Source organism: Typopeltis vanoorti, chromosome 9 (assembly GCF_054136105.1).
Source record: "Typopeltis vanoorti isolate ZY-2024b chromosome 9, IOZ_Tvanoo_1.0, whole genome shotgun sequence".
Lineage (NCBI taxonomy): Eukaryota > Metazoa > Arthropoda > Arachnida > Uropygi > Thelyphonidae > Typopeltis > Typopeltis vanoorti.
Window position 1 is genome coordinate 67,105,648 of NC_143557.1, and position 19,088 is coordinate 67,124,735.

At 36.7% G+C, this 19,088-nt stretch overlaps 1 protein-coding gene across 1 annotated transcript in view; it reads left to right on the top strand.

The window, feature by feature from the left end:
• Positions 1–19,088, top strand: part of mdy (diacylglycerol O-acyltransferase) — a 205,951-nt gene that overhangs the window by 137,942 nt on the left and 48,921 nt on the right. Inside the window, exon 12 of the mRNA XM_090397343.1 lies at positions 10,391–10,503. Within this exon, the coding sequence (XP_090253469.1) occupies positions 10,391–10,503 (113 nt within the window). The remainder of the gene's footprint in view (positions 1–10,390; positions 10,504–19,088) is intronic.

Consider the following 19,088-nt stretch of genomic DNA (forward strand, 5'->3'; position numbering starts at 1 on the left):
TTTATGCTCTCTTCCTTCATAATGTGATCCATATTGATGATGAATAACAGTGAAGATAATGTGCACCCTTGTCTCACAATTGATTTAACATCATCATCATTTCTAACTGCTGACTTGCAACTCAGATATAGATGCATGCTTGACATAATGTATATTTTATGTTGTATGACTGCGGTGTTTTGTACAGTTTTTCTCTTGGCACCTTGTCATATGCTTTTTTTTACATCTACAAAACTTAAATACAGATCCTTGTTGTATTCCCCACAAATTCTCATTTATTTGTCTTCAAGTATCAGAAGCCTGGAGAAATTACTTCTTGGTATGAGATCTAATGCAGAGAGTCAGGGAAATTAGACCATGAAGAGAGGAATGGGAAAAAATGTGTGTGAAAGTTCAGCTACAGTATGCAAACATGATAAAGATATGAATGTCTTCGAATGTGGTGAAGGGGTGGAAAAATATGCTTTGGGTTCAGATCTTTTAAGTATGTCTGGGGAAGGAAAAGTCTAGAACAAGACCAAATAGATTTCATATCTAATTATAAGAATAGGCTAAGTGGTAATTTATTATGTCTATATACAAATGCCAGGAGCATTAGAAACAAAGGGGTTGAGTTCATTGCTTTATTGAATATGATATGGCCTAAGATTGTTGGCATTACTGAAACCTGGCTATCAGAATCAGATATGGTAAGTGGGATTGAGTGTAATAGGTATACTATTTTTAGTAATGACAGAAGAGTTAGGAGAGGAGGAGTACTACTAATGATATCAGATGACTTAAGTCCAGTTAGGGTAGAAATACAAGAAAACAATGATGGTAACAATGTCCCATGTAGTGGTGAGTTTGAGTCTATCTGGTGTGAAGTGGAGGTTCACAGAATGAAATATTTGGTGCGGCGTTGCTACATACCTGGCGGCTCAATTGCAGGGGATGAAGAAATGCATTGCCAATTTAGCTTTATGGGTACCAAACGAATGATCATTATGGATGACTTTAATTTTCTAAACATTGATTGGGTAGAAGAGAAATCTCATAAGAAAGAAGAGGAATTTATTGAATTGTTGTTGTGAGACAACTTTCTCAAGCAGCATGTGAAAGAAGAAACTTGAGGTCACAGAGTATTGGATTTGCTCATAGCATCAGAAGGGGTCTCTATTAAGAATATGGCTATTTTACCAGCATTTGGTGACAGTGATCATGTTTTGCTTTTTTGGGAAGTATATAATTGTATTGATGCTCTGATTAAAACAGTTTACATGCTGAACTACAAAGCTGAAAATTATGATCAACTTAGGAGAATGCTATCTTTGGTCCCATGGTATCAGTTACTGAATGGGAAAAATGTCAGTAATGCATGGGAATCTTTGAAAAATGTGTTTAAATGAGGCAGTATCTGAATGTGTCCCTAGTGTTCGAAGAATAAATACATTGGGAGTGAAATAGATGTGCAATCTTATTAAGCAAGAGATCCACAAGAAGAAGATGATGTGGAAAGAATATCGTGAGAATAAGAGTGAGAGGAGTTATGAAATATATAAAACTCAGGCCAGAAAAGTAACAAGTCTTGTGTGAAAAGCTAAATAAGAGTATGAAAAGAAATTGGCTATGCAAGCTAAAGGCAATCCAAAAGAATTTTATCATTATGCCACAAACAAAAGAAAGACTGAATGTGAAAGAATAACTTTATTGAATGCAGGTGGTATTCTAATGTCGGAAGCTAATGAGATTGTTCAGTTAATGAGTGCTCACGTTGCTAAGGTATATCAACCAGGTGTATGTAACATGGTGTACAGTGCACTAGATGAATAGTTAGAAGTTCATGAAAATGAGGTTTAAGAGCTGTTGCATAACCTGGATAAGAATTTGTCTACAGGGACAAATGGAATATCAGCCCATTTGTTGAACATTTCTTTATAAGGAATGTTCAGCCGAATTGGCTAGGTCTTTCACATGTTTGTATAACTTGAGTCTCAGCTCAGGAATGATACCACAGGAATGGAAGGAATGTATGATAGTTCTATCATACAAGGGTGGTTAAAAAATTGATGTGTCTAACTACCGACCTATATGGTGCGGTAGTGAAGATTTTAGAGAAGTTGGTAAGAACTCGTATACAAAAATTGGTAGAAAAACAAGCTGTGCTCTGCAAGGAGCAGCATGGTTTTACTAAAGGAAGGTCATGCTTTAGCAATTTGCTCATATTTTATATACAATACAATTTACTATCAAGTTGGATAAAGGGAATGGATACACTATGATAATGTTAGATTTTTCTGAAGCATTTGATAGGATACCTCCAAAAATAGCTGTTGCATAAACTGTGGGGAATATGGGATGGTTGACAGAAAGATATCAAAAAGTGGTATACAGTGGGCGTGAATCTGCCAGATTTAGGGTCACCAGTGGTGTACCTCAGGGTTCAGTTTTTGGGCCTTTATGTTCAATCTGTATATTAATGACATCGGGCAGGTTCTAACATCAGAAGTGCAATTGTTTGCCAATGATGCAAAGATAGGCAGGGCAATCAGAGATGCTACTGATATTCAGCACTTACAAAATGATTTGAATAGAAGAGGAGAATGGAAACAGTAGAAGAGAGGGAGTGAGAGAGAGGCATGGGAGTGCTAGAAGAGGAGAGAATGGAAACAGTAGGAGAGATGGAATGAGAGAGAGGCATGGGAGTGCTAGAAGAGGAGAGAATGGAAACAGTAGGAGAGATGGAATGAGAGAGAGAGAGGCATGGGAGTGCTAGAAGAGGAGAGAATGGAAACAGTAGGAGAGATGGAATGAGAGAGAGAAGCATGGGAGTGCTAAAAGAGGAGAGAATGGAAACAGTAGGAGAGATGGAATGAGAGAGAGAGGCATGGGAGTGCTAGAAGAGGAGAGAATGGAAACAGTAGGAGAGAGAGAGGTATGGGAATGCTAGAGGAGAGAATAGGAGCAGTAGAGGAGAGGGGATGAGAGAGACGTATGGCAATGAAAGAAGGGGAGAGAATGGAAACAATAGGAGAGAGGGAATGGTAAGAGGTATAATGCATGGGGACTCAATGATCTGTGGTGTTCAAGATAGGATGCGTGAGGAGTGTTTGCCAGGAGGAATGATAGAAAGAGTGGCTATGGCAATTAAGAGAGGTGAAAGGGTGGATGAGATGATTGTGATGGTAGGAACAAATGACTTGAGTGGGAATGTAAGTCAGGCAGCGAGACATATGAGATTTCTGCTTGAGGCTGTATGGAAGAAGACAGAGAGAGGAAAGATAGTTTGCGTGTTGCCTAGGTAATATAATAATGAGCCGAGCAGAAGAGCAGTAATATTGAATGACATAATAGCTAGAATGTGTGATGAGAGGACTGGAATATGTGGATGCTTGGAGTGCATTTGAGGATAGAGAGGAATTCTATGCGAGAGACTGCTTAATTTAAATGAGGGAAGGACTTAGGCATCTGGAAAGATTGCTGTTCTGAACAAGTCAGTGTGTCCCAGGGAGGATGGTAGCAGGGGGTGGCCTCTTGTGGGAATGGATACTTGGGAGAAGGGGGATGACATCAGGTAACGCTGAGCCCGATGGAGTCTAGAGGGGATAATGCTGGGTATAGAAACAACGGCATTTATATGATTTATACTAATGCCAGGAGTATCTGGAATAAGGGAGAGGAATTGGTGGTGCAGATAGCATCAGCCTGGACAAAAATTATTGGGATCACTGAGACATAGTTGACAGAAGAGGATATAATAACAGGAATAGAAGTAGCAGGGTACAGCATTTTTTGGCAGGATAGGAAGGGGAAAGCATGGCGGTGAAGTATTGCTTATGATAAGTGAAGACTTATGTTCTCTAAGAGTGGAGGCTTTGGTAGAGGTGGGCAAAACAGAATATTTAGTGGGGTGTTGCTACAAACCAAGGAGCACAGGGGGTGGGGACCAGGAGATGTTTACAGTTGAGCTTAGCAAGTGCAAGAAGATTGATTGTTATGGGAGATTTTAACTATAGCAGTATAAATTGGGGAGAGGAAGATACATGTAGCAATAAGGGAATGGAATGTCTAGAATTCTTGAGGTACAAATGTCTTAGGCAACATGTAATAGAGGGAACAAGAGGTTCAAGAATTTTGGATTTGGTTATAGCATCAGAAGAGTTGATAATAACTGAGATGAACTTCTCCCACCAGTTTGGAGAGAGTGACCATATGGTTTTGATTTTGAAAATGAATAGACATGCAGGAGTATCAAAGAGACGGGAATGTATGTGAAAATATATTTACCTTAATTTGGACCCTTGGATTCTGAATAAAGCGGAGAGCACGTCTGTGGGCTTGGTAGAAGGGAAATGAAATAATTTCAACTAAAATATTATATATTATATGTGTCTCAGAAGCCAACTACGAACATACTGGTATGTTGATTACCAACCTCCTATGCCAAGCGCAAGTTAATCCGTAGTATAACACGTAATTTGTAAATCAATTTAAAACTAATAAAATCAATAAAAATAAAAACCAATCAATAAAATAAAAAAAAAACAATTTATTCAAATTAAGAATGGTACATTTTAAAACACTTTTCCTGTGCATAATGGTGGTTTTTTCTGGTGAATGTGTTTTGCGTGATCATTTGTTTCGTGTACACACCGGCATGGCTTTGTTGGGTGATTCTTTTTTTTCTCTTAGTGGTAAAATTTCCAAATAATGAAAATCCCGATTCCTCCTGATATTCTCTGATTGTGTAAGCTCATCCATTCCAACAAAAACTGAGATAATTGATCTCTAAATTTTAACGCAGTCATTGCATTTCCAGTAATCATGTTATAAAATTTATGCGCATTTTGAATGTATACCTCAAAAATGCGTATTGCCAATTTCTTTGGCCATCTAATTGTCTTTCGTGAGGTGGAATAGTAAGAAAGCATTTGATCAGAAAGATCGGTGCCTGACATCCCCAAATTATAATCCCTAATGATGTTTGGTTTTATTTGAAGTTTACCATTCCGATTTTGCATTTCAACAATTCCAAATTTGTGCATATTTGAAATTGAAAGAACTTCCCTCTTATCCTTCCATTTGCTGATTACAACAGGACCACTTCATTGCCAGACAAATTCCCCTTTCTTTAGTTTCTTCTGAATAACATCTGGTGAATTTTTTTTCTTAAAATTTATCAGCGTACAATTTTCTGTCGGTAAGCGATTCCGTCAGAGCTACAGAATTTTGAATGTATACCTCAAAAATGCGTATTGCCAATTTCTTTGGCCATCTAATTGTCTTTCGTGAGGTGGAATAGTAAGAAAGCATTTGATCAGAAAGATCGGTGCCTGACATCCCCAAATTATAATCCCTAATGATGTTTGGTTTTATTTGAAGTTTATCATTCCGATTTTGCATTTCAACAATTCCAAATTTGTGCATATTTGAAATTGAAAGAACTTCCCTCTTATCCTTCCATTTGCTGATTACAACAGGACCTCTTCATTGCCAGACAAATTCCCCTTTCTTTAGTTTCTTCTGAATAACATCTGGTGAATTGTTTTTCTTTAAATTTATCAGCGTACAATTTTCTGTCGGTAAGCGATTCCGTCAGAGCTACAGAATTATAAAAATTGTCCTTATACAATACATAACCCCTGTCTAAATATTCTTCCATCAAGTGGAATACAATATCATATGTGTGTCTCATTTTTGCTAAAGAGGATTCTGATTTTCCTGTATAAATTTTTATTTTTATCACCAATCCATTCGATTCGCATAGTTCATAGAATTTCACACCATATTTATGTTTTTTGTTTTTTATGTATTGCCGAAATGCCAGTCTATCATGTCACAACACCATTGACTCATCAATATGAGATTACTCGTAGTTGGCGTATGAAACAAAATTCTGTCTGATAAGCTGGCTACGAGATTACTCGTAGTGACCTTGAAGACGCAAAAAGGGCTTGGCGTGCGGGAACAAACTATGCCTGAGGAGCGTGGCAGTGAACGTGTTAAGCAGGAATTGCATGCGAAAAAGAGGCTATGGAAGAGATATAAGGAGACAGGTGAAGAGAAGATGCATGAAGAATATAAGACACAGGCCAGAAGAGTGACTAGCACGGTAAGGAAGGCGAAACTGGAATATGAGAGGAGATTGACCCTGAGATCCAAATAAAATCCTAGGGAATTTTTTAGGTATGTGGCCAGTAGGAGGAGAAATGATTGTGGAAGAATGATATTGCAGGATAAAAATGGGAATAGAGTGACTGATGCAGAGGACATAGTGGAATTGTTCAATGAACACTTTATTGGAGTATTTCATCCTGGAGGAGTCAGTTTTAATACTAGAGGGATATTGCAGGTTCAAGGTTTAAAGGTACAGGAGGAGAATGTGTTTCAAATACTGAGTACTTTGGATGTCAGTAAAGCTGTGGGACTGAATGGTATTTCATCACGAGTTTTGAGAGAATGTGCTGGGGAACTGACAGTGCCTTTGACCTGACTTTTCAATGAAAGTCTGGCTGTGGGAAAGGTGCCCATGGAAGGAAGGTAAGATAGTGCCATTGCATAAAGGTGGTAGCAGACCTGAAGTGTCTAATTATAGGCCAGTTTGTGTGTCATCGGTAGTTGTTAAGATCTTGGAGAAAGTAGTGAGGGACCATATACAGCATTGGGTAGATGAGGGTGGTGTTATCCGTGAGAGTCAACATGGATTTGTGAAGGGACGCTCTTGTTTTAGCAATATGCTTGCCTTTTATAATAAAGTTACAAGAGCATTAGATGAGGGGAAGGCATATACTGTCATTTTCTTAGACTTAGCGAAAGCATTTGACAGGGTGCCACATGATAAGCTGATATTTATTATGTATGTGATAAATATCAGCACATGGGTCTGGATGTCAGATTGGTCAACTGGATTCAGGATTGGCTGTCCGATAGGTATCAGAGAGTTGTGTGTGGTGGGACAGTTTCAAGGAGGCAGAGAGTTACAAGTGGAGTCCCATAGGGCTCAGTACTGGGACCTATATTGTTTAACCTTTATATCAATGAATTGTCAGTGGATTGCAAGGGGGTATTCAGTTGTTTGCAGATGATGCAAAGCTTGGAAGGATTATTAGTAATAGTGCAGATGTGGTAGCCCTGCAAGATCATTTGAATAAGCTAGATAGATGGGCAAATGAATGGGGGTGTTGGTAAAATATAAGGTCTTGAGGTTTGGGAAACATCGATGGGATGCTGCATACTCTCTGGGAGGAGTTATACTGGAGAAAGTAGGGGAGACGAGATCTGGGTTTGATGATTGATAGAAACCTGAAATTTAGGGGACATATTGCAAATGTGGTGAAGGTAACACAGAGGATTGCTGAAGGGCACTTTGAGAAGGACACTGACCTGCAGAGATAAATGGGTTATCATTCCGTTGTGTAAATCTCTGATCAGACCACACTTAGACTGTTGTTCTGAGATTTGGTCCACTGGATTTGAAGGGAATAAATTAACTGTGGAAAGGGTACAAAGGTGGATAACAAAGATGGTTTCAGGACTGTACTGTTAATTATGAGGATTGGCTGAGGGAATGTGGACTGCAGAGTTTGGTGGATAGAAGAAGGAGAGGTGATATGATTGAGACTTTTAAACTGTTGAGAGGTGGTTACAGGGTTGACACTGGGGAGTTCTTTCACTTGGTTGAACAGCAGGAAGGAGTGATGACAAGAGGCCATCCCTGGAAGTTACGAAAGGAAACTGCAAGAGGGTGAGGAGTGGTTTCTTTGCATAGAGGGTGGTTGAACCATGGAATGCATTGCCTGATGGAGGGGTGAGAGCAAGAACGGGCAATGAGTTTAAGGAGTGGTATGATAGACTGTGTTTCCTAGGAAGGACCTCCCACGATGAGTCTTTTGACTCCATGGAGGTGTGAATGATAATAATAGGCTGGAAATTTGGGCAAATGAAAATGGCTATCAGTTTAACCTTAGTTACAGGAAACTGAAGCGGCAAGGGATCTTGGTGTATTGGTGGATAGGAATTTGACGTTCATAGGTCACAAAGCAAAAGTTGCATATACAACCCAGAGGATAATTGCGATGTTGAAGCGAACCTTGACGTGTAAGGATAAGGAAGTCATAAGACTACATGGATTATTGTGTGCAGATATGGTGTCCTGGGTTCCATGGGGATAAAGAAGCTATGGAAAGGGTGCAAAGAAGAGTTACAATTATTATATCCAGAATATGGGAATTAGATAATGAGGACATATTGAAAGTATGTGGATTGCAGACTCTGGTTAACAGGAGAAAGAGGGATGATATGATAAATGTCTATAAACTTTTGAATGAGTGTTATAGCATTTCAAATTATAAAATTTTTCGTTATGTGGAAGGCAGGGGAGAGAACATGGCGGCATTCATGGAAGTTAAGGTTGTAATCAGTCAAGAAAGGGTTAAGAGCTAGGTTTTTCTCCCAGAGAGCAGTGAGTGAGTGGAATAGTTTGCCTTTAGGGGTAGTGAGTGCATCTATTGTAAATGAATTTAAGGGAAGGTATGATAGCTGGTTTGGATGATTTATAGCCTCCCTCAATGAGTCCTTGATTCCCTGGAAGTCTCAGAGAATAATAATAATAAAGTATAAATCTGATCCTAACAGCCTTTATTTGGCCCGAAGCTTGCCTCTCTCTAAGTTTCCCTTCTACAGTTTTTACTTAGCCCTTTATGCTTGCATTAATATTACCCAGGCATTAATTAGAGAAATTATTCTGTAATTCTCACATTGTTTTATTTCACTTTTTTTTATAGATGTAATTCCATGCAACATCTGTGCCACAACAGAATTTGAATGCGCAGTGTATAGGCAGCCAGCAATCATGTTTGCTGTTTCTCTAATTGAAAAGATCATACCTAGTAATCACAGAGGAGTTATATATACTGATTTAATAGCAATCTGATTTGCTGTGATAGCTGATATCAATAGCAAACCTCATCCACTATCAGAGAACTAATTACTTAAGAAAATATCTCATTAAAAATATATACAGGCAGTTATATATACTGATTTCTTCGCTTTGCATGGTAGTATGGACCATAAAAATGAATGTGCAAGCCGAAACAGTGCCAAGCAATCTTAATAATTAATGGTAAAATCACAATTGTTCCTTAACCTTTAAAAATGTTTCTCAAAACATTAAAAACTCTCTTATTGTCAGTTATCAAATGTACGATACATGCTTTCATTATCGCATTTTTGCATATACACTGTTTCATTTCTGTACATAAGAATTATTGCTGATCCAGTGTTGTGGAATACAATACACATGCATCATGTTTCCCCACTATCCTTCTTCTGCTGTCCTTACTGCCTTTTTGGTCTATGAGGTATTGTCTGTCTATAAATAGGAAGATCTGATAAACCACTGACACATTTTGCTGCAAGTTGTGGGTGGTCCAACTTCTATAAGAGTTGCTATGCATTGCACAACCTCATCAATCATGGCTGGCGAAGTTGCATCTCCGGATTACATTGATACTGAAGAATTTCATGATCTCTTCAAAGAAAAGATAGCAGGAGGAGGTTACATGCCAAAGCAGGTGTTTAACATAGATGGAAAACTGACATGTTCTGAAAGTTTATGCCCAATTGCACCTACATATCCATCAAAGAGAAGAAAGCTTCCAAGGACATTGCTTTTGGGAAGCAGTGCTTCCCCTCACATCTCATAATGTATCACTCAGAAAACCCACTGGGTAACAACACAGATTTTCAGCGAATATTTTTCAGGAGAGTTGCATGTATTAATTTTGAAAATAAAGAACTATTAATTGGTAATTGGTAGTTCTTTATTTAAAAAAATATTACCAATGAGCGAAAATAACTTTTGTTTGTCATTGATTCTGAATCATTTCACAGTCACATACTATCTGATTCACATTAATGTAATTTTCTCCTTCTCACAGTGCCATTCCCCCCATTGGTAATTTTGAACTAACATTTTTTTATTGTCAAAATCTCTTTCCCATGGGTCTAGTTAGGGTATCCACCAAGTGTGAAGGTATTTTGTCTACTGGTTCTCTCTCTCTCTACAGATTGCTTTGAATTGGGATACTTTAATTTGAAACACCCTATTTTTAGAATCTACATATTTGTTATATATTTTTCATATGATCCTAAATTTAAACATTATCCATTAATGCTTTCAGTTAAATTCCATTGTTTAACTAGTTCATTTATAGTGAGAAAACTAATTTTCTTTCATATTAAGTAAAAGTAAATGGAGAGTATTGAAATAACTAGGACATAAAAATTAGATAATAGAAAAATGATGATTTTCTAGTAGAAAGAATTTTGTTTTCATCTAAAAATTTGTAGTTTCATAATTTTCAGCTAAGCATTTTGTAGTTTTATTATAATAAAAGTGAAATGTTTACAGATACCTAATCACATTATTTGGCTAACCTTTTTTTACTGGATGTTTCATTCCTCATTGAATACCGCTGCAGAGCTTCTGAAATTTGCTGACAGAAATTTTTATAATGACTGGTGGTAAGTGAAATGATAATTTTATTAATACAATAAGCACTTTTATAATTTACATTATAAAAATTAATTCAAGAAATGCAGTAAAGATTCTTAATTGTGAAATGTTATAATTTCACTTTATTTGATTTTTAAGTTTCAAAATATACTTTGAAACCCATTTCAAACCTTCTTTATTGAAATAAGGTTGCTTGTTTCAACATTTTTTTTTTAACCATGGGATAGTGTTACATATTCAACCTGCTCATTAGGACTGTGTTTAGAAAAGATAGAATTCTATAGTGAAAACAGGAACTTGTTTAGGAATTATAAATTGTGGTAGCTGCATTTTCAAATGTAAGCAGATAAAAAATACCAACCATTGAAAATGGATCTGAATTATTTAATTAAATTTATTATTTTTTTTTGCCTGCAGTTCCAGCAATAGAGTAAATCAGATAAAGTAATGTAGATCGATAGTTCATTAGGAGAGCTCCAGGATTTTTTTTATTAAATTGTTAGTTGACTACGATGGAAGTTTTTCCACTTGTCTCATTATACTATAAATGAAAGATACCAAGAAATTATATACTTGGTTTAATCCTTTATCCAAATGTAAGCAAACACAGTTTGCACCTGAAGTATATTTTCAGGACTGTGGCAACTTGGATTATAGAAGCTAATGACTTCACATCACTTGTCTTAGTATCCCATAATGTAAAGCACATATCCTTATGACTATGTATAATGCTATGAATTATGGGAAGGGTCACTATCCAGACCAGTTTCAACTTTTATTGAGGTCTCATCAGTGGGAGCCAGATCCAGAGGTGATACTCAGGTTGGAGTAATGCCGAAATCATAGTTTCATATATACTTATATATGAAATAATTAGGCATTACTTCAATCTGAGTATAGTCCTCAGAAAGAGTAGGAAGGACTGATCAGATGGCATCAATGGCAGTATCATATTAAAAATGAGGATATTAGGAAGCAACTTGACATTGTTAGCTTTCAGGAATGTATTAGCAGAACTAATCTCAGGTGGTATGGTCATTTAAACAGAATGGAAGAAGCAAGATTGGCTAAACAGTGCCAAGATGGCAGGAGAAAGACCAGGCGGATTGATACAGTAAAAAGTGCCTTAGAAGACAGAAATATAAGATCTGATAATGTTGAAGTCTTGACAGATAACAGATTGATTTGGAGGAAAATTGTTGATAGGAAGTTAGTAATGATGTAAGATTTTCATGTAGTACTATCATAATATCCTGTACACCCCTTGAAGGTACATGTCAGGAATTTGATGATGAAAAAACATTAGTTCAAAAATGATCATCCTTCTAGTAGAAAGACTTATACACATTGGCTACTCATAATTATTATTTTTCAGAAATTACAATGTATACTAAATATTAATTATAACTTTAATAATCTAGTTAACTGGATGGATACATATAATCTGTATTTGATTTACGATGCCAAGTAGGAAGGTACTCTTCACTCAGCCAAATGGAACAGAATCTACACCCCAGATCTGCCATAGTCTCTATGGCAACATGTTCTGGTAGTTGGACACTCTGTCCAACAATCAGAACCATCCTCAACTGATTCCCTAATAGCTAGCATTGTCCTACACTAAAAGAGACAGGCATATTAATCCGAATCATCAGCAGAACACCAATCATTAGATGAAACCTTCGCAAATCCATCTGGAATGCATTTGAGAAACAAATTGAGTAGATCATAACAGCAATTCCACCCACCCCTAATTGCTATCCCAGATTTTTTAATCTAATCAAAACTACAGCCAAAGCTTCTATTCCTAGAGGCTACAGAAAACAATGCATCCCATGCTGGAGGAGGGAAACTAAGGAACTTTTAGCCAAATATGAAGAGACTGAAGACCCAACTATTGCTAAAGAGCTCATAACAATGCTCGACAAAAACAGAAAGGAAAGATGGATCTCAACCATCCATGAACTTGATTTCACCACATCTAGCCAGAAGAGTTGGTCACTTCTGAGAAAATTATGTGGGACAGAACCAACAATACACAAACCACCAGAGATAACTCCTGATCAAATGGCCAATCATTTACTGAAAACCTCCAAGATATGTCTCAGCTCTATCAGGAAAATAAATGTGCAATCTTCCATCAGACGAAACCTGAAGACTAGTCCCGAGCTTCCGGAACTTGTACACCCAGTATCTTGGGAAGAGGCACAGGAAGCCTTGAAACTCGCCAAGAATGGCAAGGCTGCAGGAGTGGATGGTATCCTCCCCAAGTTTCTAAAACATCTCAGCCAATGAGGTCAAACATGGCTGGCCACCCTTTTCTCAAAATTATAATGACTGGAAAACTACCAAATCTGTGGCAGCAAACCAGGGAAAGATCCAAATGAGGTCAAAAATCTAGAACCTGTCTCCTTGCTTTGCTCCACCTTTAAGCTCTTTGAAAGAATTCTCCTTAAAAGAATTTCACCATACATTGAAAGAGCACTCCTGATTGAACAAGCTGGCTTCAGGCTGGGAGGAAGTTGCTGTGACCAGGTCCTGGCTCTGACAACACAGATTGAAGCAAGCTTCCAGAAGAAACTCAAATCTGGAGCCACTTTCATTGACTTAACATCAGCTTATGACACAGTCTAGATCAAGGGTCTCCTCCTAAAGCTAGGCAATATTATAAGGTGCAAAAAACTTTTCAGCTTTTTGAATTCATTCTCTCCAACAGAAAGATATGGGCCCATATTGGTGGAAAAAAAAGTAGGCCCAGATTCCTCCACAATGGTCTCCCACAGAACTCTGTGCTAGCTCCTTTACTCTTTAGTATCTACATGTCTGACTTACCAGATCAAGCAAATATATGTATGCCAATGGCCTAGCGATCTTACACCAATCTACATCCTTTGCCAACCTGAAATCAATCTTGAACACAGACCTGAACATCCTGGAAGAGTACTTCAAGCAATGGCACCTGAAGCCAAATCCAAGAAAAACTGTGTCCACAGTATTCCACCTGAACAATGCAGAGGCAAATCAACCTCTCTGTGTCAAAATAGTAGAATATGAGCCTCACCCAAAATACCTAGGAGTGAGCCTGGACAGAAGCCTAACCTATAAAAGACACATCACCAACCTGTCCAAGAAAATTAAAATGAGAAACGATATAATTTCAAGGCTCACTGGAACAACCTGGGGTTGTGTTGCAGAAGTCCCAAGGATGTCTTCACTAGCCCTCGCATTCTCTGCAGCAGAATACTGTGCCCCCATCTGGGAAAAGAAGTGCACACGCTAACATTATAGACACCCAGCTAAACTCTACCATGCACACAATTAATGGGACACTGAGAAGCACCCCCTCTCCCCTGGCTGCCTGTCCTCTCTTACATTGCTCCACCAAACATATGAAGAAGACAAGCCTTGATTAAAGAATTTAATCATTCCTCCCTCTGCACCAGACTCTCATAAATCCACCTAGTCTTCGCCTAAAATCAAAAAGCCTTTCTGTTCCATGGACGAACTCGCTTCAGCTGCCTTACCATCAACACCTGATGTGGAGAGAACACTGGTCCAACAATCTTCTAACAAATGGCTTCCTAGTTGAGGATCCCTGTGCTCTGCAGCCTGATTTTGCTCCTCTTAAGAAGATTTGGTCATCTATCAACAGGATCAGAACTAACCAGGGCAGATGTGGCTACCTACTACATAAATGGAGGCTGCTAGATCACCCTTATTTTGATTGTTTCCCTGTGGCCCAGACGATTATTCATATTGTGAACGACTGCCCAAGGCACCAATTTCATTATGGTGGCCTCCAGAACATCCATGAGGTGATGGATGAGGCCCTGAATTGGCTTTCTAGACTGGACATTGACCTGTAGCTGTATTGTATTCCTTTTGCTATAAGAATAAATAAATTATAACTTTAATTAATACTTCTATTTCAGCAACGTTACATTGCTGTCTTCAGGGATTCCAAGGATATGTGCATGCAGAACACTAACATGTGGTAAATGAGGCTGAAGAAAGGCAACCAAAGTCAGGCATAGTCCTAAATGGTGCCAGTGGACTAAATTAAGTGGTCTTGGCCTTTGGGCTGAAAATCTGAGGATGAGTGCGTACCATATTTGTTGAGGTTTTTAGAAAGTTTCTCAATGCTGAGGCAGAGCAGATAAATATGAGAGGCTATTTCTGGAAAATGCCTCGGCCCTGAGAAACTTTCCAAACCTCTACAAATTAGGGTGCATGAAACTGCCCCAAATTTTGAAAGCACTCATTCTCATATCTTCAGCCCAATGGCTACTTAATTTAGTCCACCAGAGGCACCATTAGGATTCTCTGCTTGACTTTGGTTGCCTTTCTTCAGTATCATTTATCATGTTAGTGTCTGTATGCACATATCATTGTTTGTGATCCCTGAAAATGGCAATGTAACATTGCTAAAATGTTGGAAGTATTAATAAAGTTATTATAATTAATATTGAGTATATGTTGTAATTCCTGAAAAATAAGTTATCAAAAATAACCAGTGGTAGAAATATGGCACTGTGAGCAGGAAAAAATTACATTAATGTGAACCTGATGGTATGTGATTGTGAAATGATTCAGAATCAGTTACAAATGAAGTTATTTAGTGATGCTTATTTCACTCATTTCATAAAATGTGATATAGAAAACATTGCATATATAATGATATACCCACCAAGTTTGAGTGTATTTTGTCTGCTGGTTCTCTCTCTATGAACTGCTCTGAATAGGGATACTTTAATTTGAAACACTCTATACATGTTCTCTGGTCAGTTTGCTGCCTCAGTATGAGACTTGCCTTCACTCAAAAAGATTCCTCATGTCTTAAATGGGATTAAATCCCAGAATTTTCCACCAAACAGGCATTGTCACTACTGATTGTGCCATGAAGGCTCTCAATATAATATAAGTTTTCTCCAGAAAATAATTTATTTCCTTGATTGATATAAACATATTTCAAGTAATATCTCCTCAGCATTCAGCCATTATTTTTTTCCTCTCTTTCATTCCATTCATTACCCCTGAACAGCTATTAATTCTATAGTAATCACAAATTCATCCAGCTATTGAGCACTGCACTCACATTTGGGGGTGATGACCCTAGAGCTCCCTGAAAATCATTGACTTAGTTCAGAAGAGAGCTGTCAGATCTCCCTTACCAGTTTACTCCATTCTCTTTTACATACACAGCTTTTTTTTTTTTTTCAATGGGTACTGTTCATCAGAATTAGCATTGGTGATTCTTCCATTCTCCTGTAAATCTTTCTGTAACACATGCAGCGGTCACTCACTACCCCTTCACTGTTCATACTTATAGAAATTTTTCATCCTTGTCGATCATTTCCTTTGCTGCTGTTCTCTGGAACAACATTTTCCCTTCCTTCTGTTTATTTTCTAAAGAGTATAATCTGCATTAGATAATAGACAGCTTCATTATCCTTGAACTTTATGCTTATCCATGGTACTAACAGTTAAACAACCTCTCGTGTGGGATATTAAAACAAAATTATCTATAATACATTTAATATATAATTGTATTACTAAAGGGTAATTTTTTGAAAAAAAAAATATCCTGTAGTAAATCTACTAAATTATTCACAGAACTATGTATTGTAATTTAACAACATGAAATTAGCATGCTTAACCTCCCAACCGGTCGGTGTGGATGAAATATTCAACACTCCCTAGCTTTTTTCATGGATCAAAACTTCGTCGGCATTCTACCTTTTATCATGCCATTACCTTCCTCCGCTGTTAATCTCGTTACGGCTATTCTATAGCCATTAGTGGATTAACTGTTGCTGAGTGACCTTTGTGTCCCTTCCCCCTGTCTTTACGTCTATTGTGTTGCTTAGAATTTCATTTACTGTCCTAAGTTATTTGACCTTTCTTGCCTCTAAAATGATTTATTGCGTCTCTTCCCAAAAATTGAAATGAATTTCACATATGCGAAAAAAATCAATCCTGAAATGACCACTGATCAGCTTTTGCAATGAATCTATTTAGTGATACTAAATTTGGTGTGTTTTATTCTACAAATCAGTGCACCGGAAGAGTTGCACTGATTGTTCTTTCACTTTACGTATAATAATTGAATAATTTTTTTTCGAATTTTCAAATGTTTGCTTTGAAAATATTATGTCAAATATTTATATTTTTAAATAATATTTATTGAAATAAATATGTCCTTTTGCTTTAGTTTCTAGCGAAATAGCATTATATGGATCATCACATTTCAGATTTAGAAACGATTTTTTGTTATTCATAAAGACAAGATAAAAAAAAAATGTAAAAATGCTAAATTGCATTACTCGGTTTCCGATCGTGTCTTTTTGGTATCAAAAATTTATATCCAATGATATTTTAGCAGTGATTCTTCACCTTCGTCATTTATTTATTTATTTGTATTATGCATATTACGATAATATCTAGTGCATAACCTCGTAGATATGTTGAAAATATAATGTGAAAAATATCATATACGGAATGATTCAACATTTTTGCTCATTTTGAAGATTTTCTAATGCCCCCCCCTCCCTCCTTCTTCTCTCCTAGAACTGAATTGCATAACTACTCTAAATTTCTATACAGGTTTGAAACCTTTTCTAGACAGCATTCAAAATCAATTACTTCATTTTACCATTTTGACAAAAGATATATGGCAATCAGATTGTATCCTGAAGCTTCTAATTCTGTTCTATTTATTTGCAATCTAAAATCAGCTGTTCTACTGTCTGCTGAAATTATGTGAAATTTTAGAAATAATATGCTATATTTTCACCATGCAAAATTGTTTATATGCATACCACACAAAAGAAAGTTCAGTAGTATTATTTGTGTTTGTTTTTCTTTAAAAAAATCTAAATATTACTTCTGCTGCTGAAAGCTATTTCTGAAATAATCTAAGTCTTCTAAATACTTGGTAATATCCTCTTAGCTGGAGGAAAAGTTGAAGGCTTATTACTCTCAGTGCTATTGAGAAGAACACTAATGGGGAGAACACTAAAGTGCCTCAGGCTGTAGTGCAGAATATGTCAAGAATGTCTTCTTTCCTTTTCGATTGTTGATTACCTATATCCTAACAGAAATACTGATATTTCGTTTACATGCTTATACATTATTTATGCCAAAATAATTGCTTAATTTATAATGATCAGTTTCACTTTTATTATCAAAAATTAGAAATTAAATCATACAATTATCTTGAAAAAGAGGATTTGAATTATTTTCAAAGAAAAGGTGCATATGCGTTTCATAATCTTTTTTTTTGGGGGGGGGGGGGGTATAGACCTAATCAATCTGAGGATATTTCAGATAATTTATTTCATAAATCGTTCGCAAGACAGCTGTTACAAACGTAAATCACTTGGGGAATATACCCATTCATTTTAGTGTTAAATAGTAGCAAAGTTTCAGTTACTTTAGATATCTAATCTAGAAGAAAATGTTATGTCTGCTGAGATTAGAATCTTACATGAATAATTTTTCTGACATGATTTCTCTATTCGTTATAATGTAACCAATTTCCAGATTTTTTTCCCTCCTGCAGACTTCATGTTATATGCAGTGATTTCTTCTTTGTACTACAAGAAAAAAAATCAGATAACAGGAGAAAAATATGTAGTATTTTCTTTTCCACTGGCTGAATTTACCATGTTCTTTCTTTGTGTTTTGAAGAGAAAGTGCAAATGACTTTTTTCTTACTATTTTTGCCATTATAACATCTCATATAATTATAAGAGTGACATTTTACCGTTTTTCTCCCACACGAGAAACAGAAATAAGGTAGTAATAATATTGTTGATTCTGCCAAACTTCATTGTAGCAGAAATTTTTATTACAAAACTTTGTAATATATATATATATCTCCGAAACAAGAAATTTGGAACCCATATCACATCAATGTTGAGTGTTGGCAAGGTGAAAATGTTCCCGTTATTATTTATATATTTCATTTATTAACTAGGTTCTATGCCCAACCCCCCGTGTTCCGGTATGGTAGACCAGTTCTCCTTCAATTGTGATAACTCGAAAGGGGGTTCCGCCCCTGAATTCTGATGACTCGAATTTTGAAGACTCGACACTAAGGGTAGCCCCTGAGTTTCAAAACGTTTCGATAAACATGACATAAAAAGGCTTATCATTTTATATATATATAGGGTAGATTTTATTTCATTATTTTTTATTGTTTTGGTGAAATACTTTACCTGGAATACTCTTTCCAGTTTCTCTGTGTCATAAAAAGAACTTAAAAATTAGCCTTCAAGATGAAAAAGAAACGGTGCATTCTGGTATCCCTCTATCAATATTTGTAGTCCTGAAAAGGACTGTTTTGATGGCCTTGAAGACAAACATTTTTATTTCATGCTGTTCAGAATTTAAAATTCTTGAACAGCGTGGAACACCTTGAAGCAAGGGTAAACACACAAAGCAGTTTTACACTCAGGGCACCAGATTTTTGTTTCCTTTCTGATATTTTTTTTTATTACATACATAACATTTGCGTGCAGGTTTTTTTTTATTAGCCGTTGGTGGTAGATTTTCGGGATAATGGTTGGAGTTAGCAGCGTTCAACCTCAGA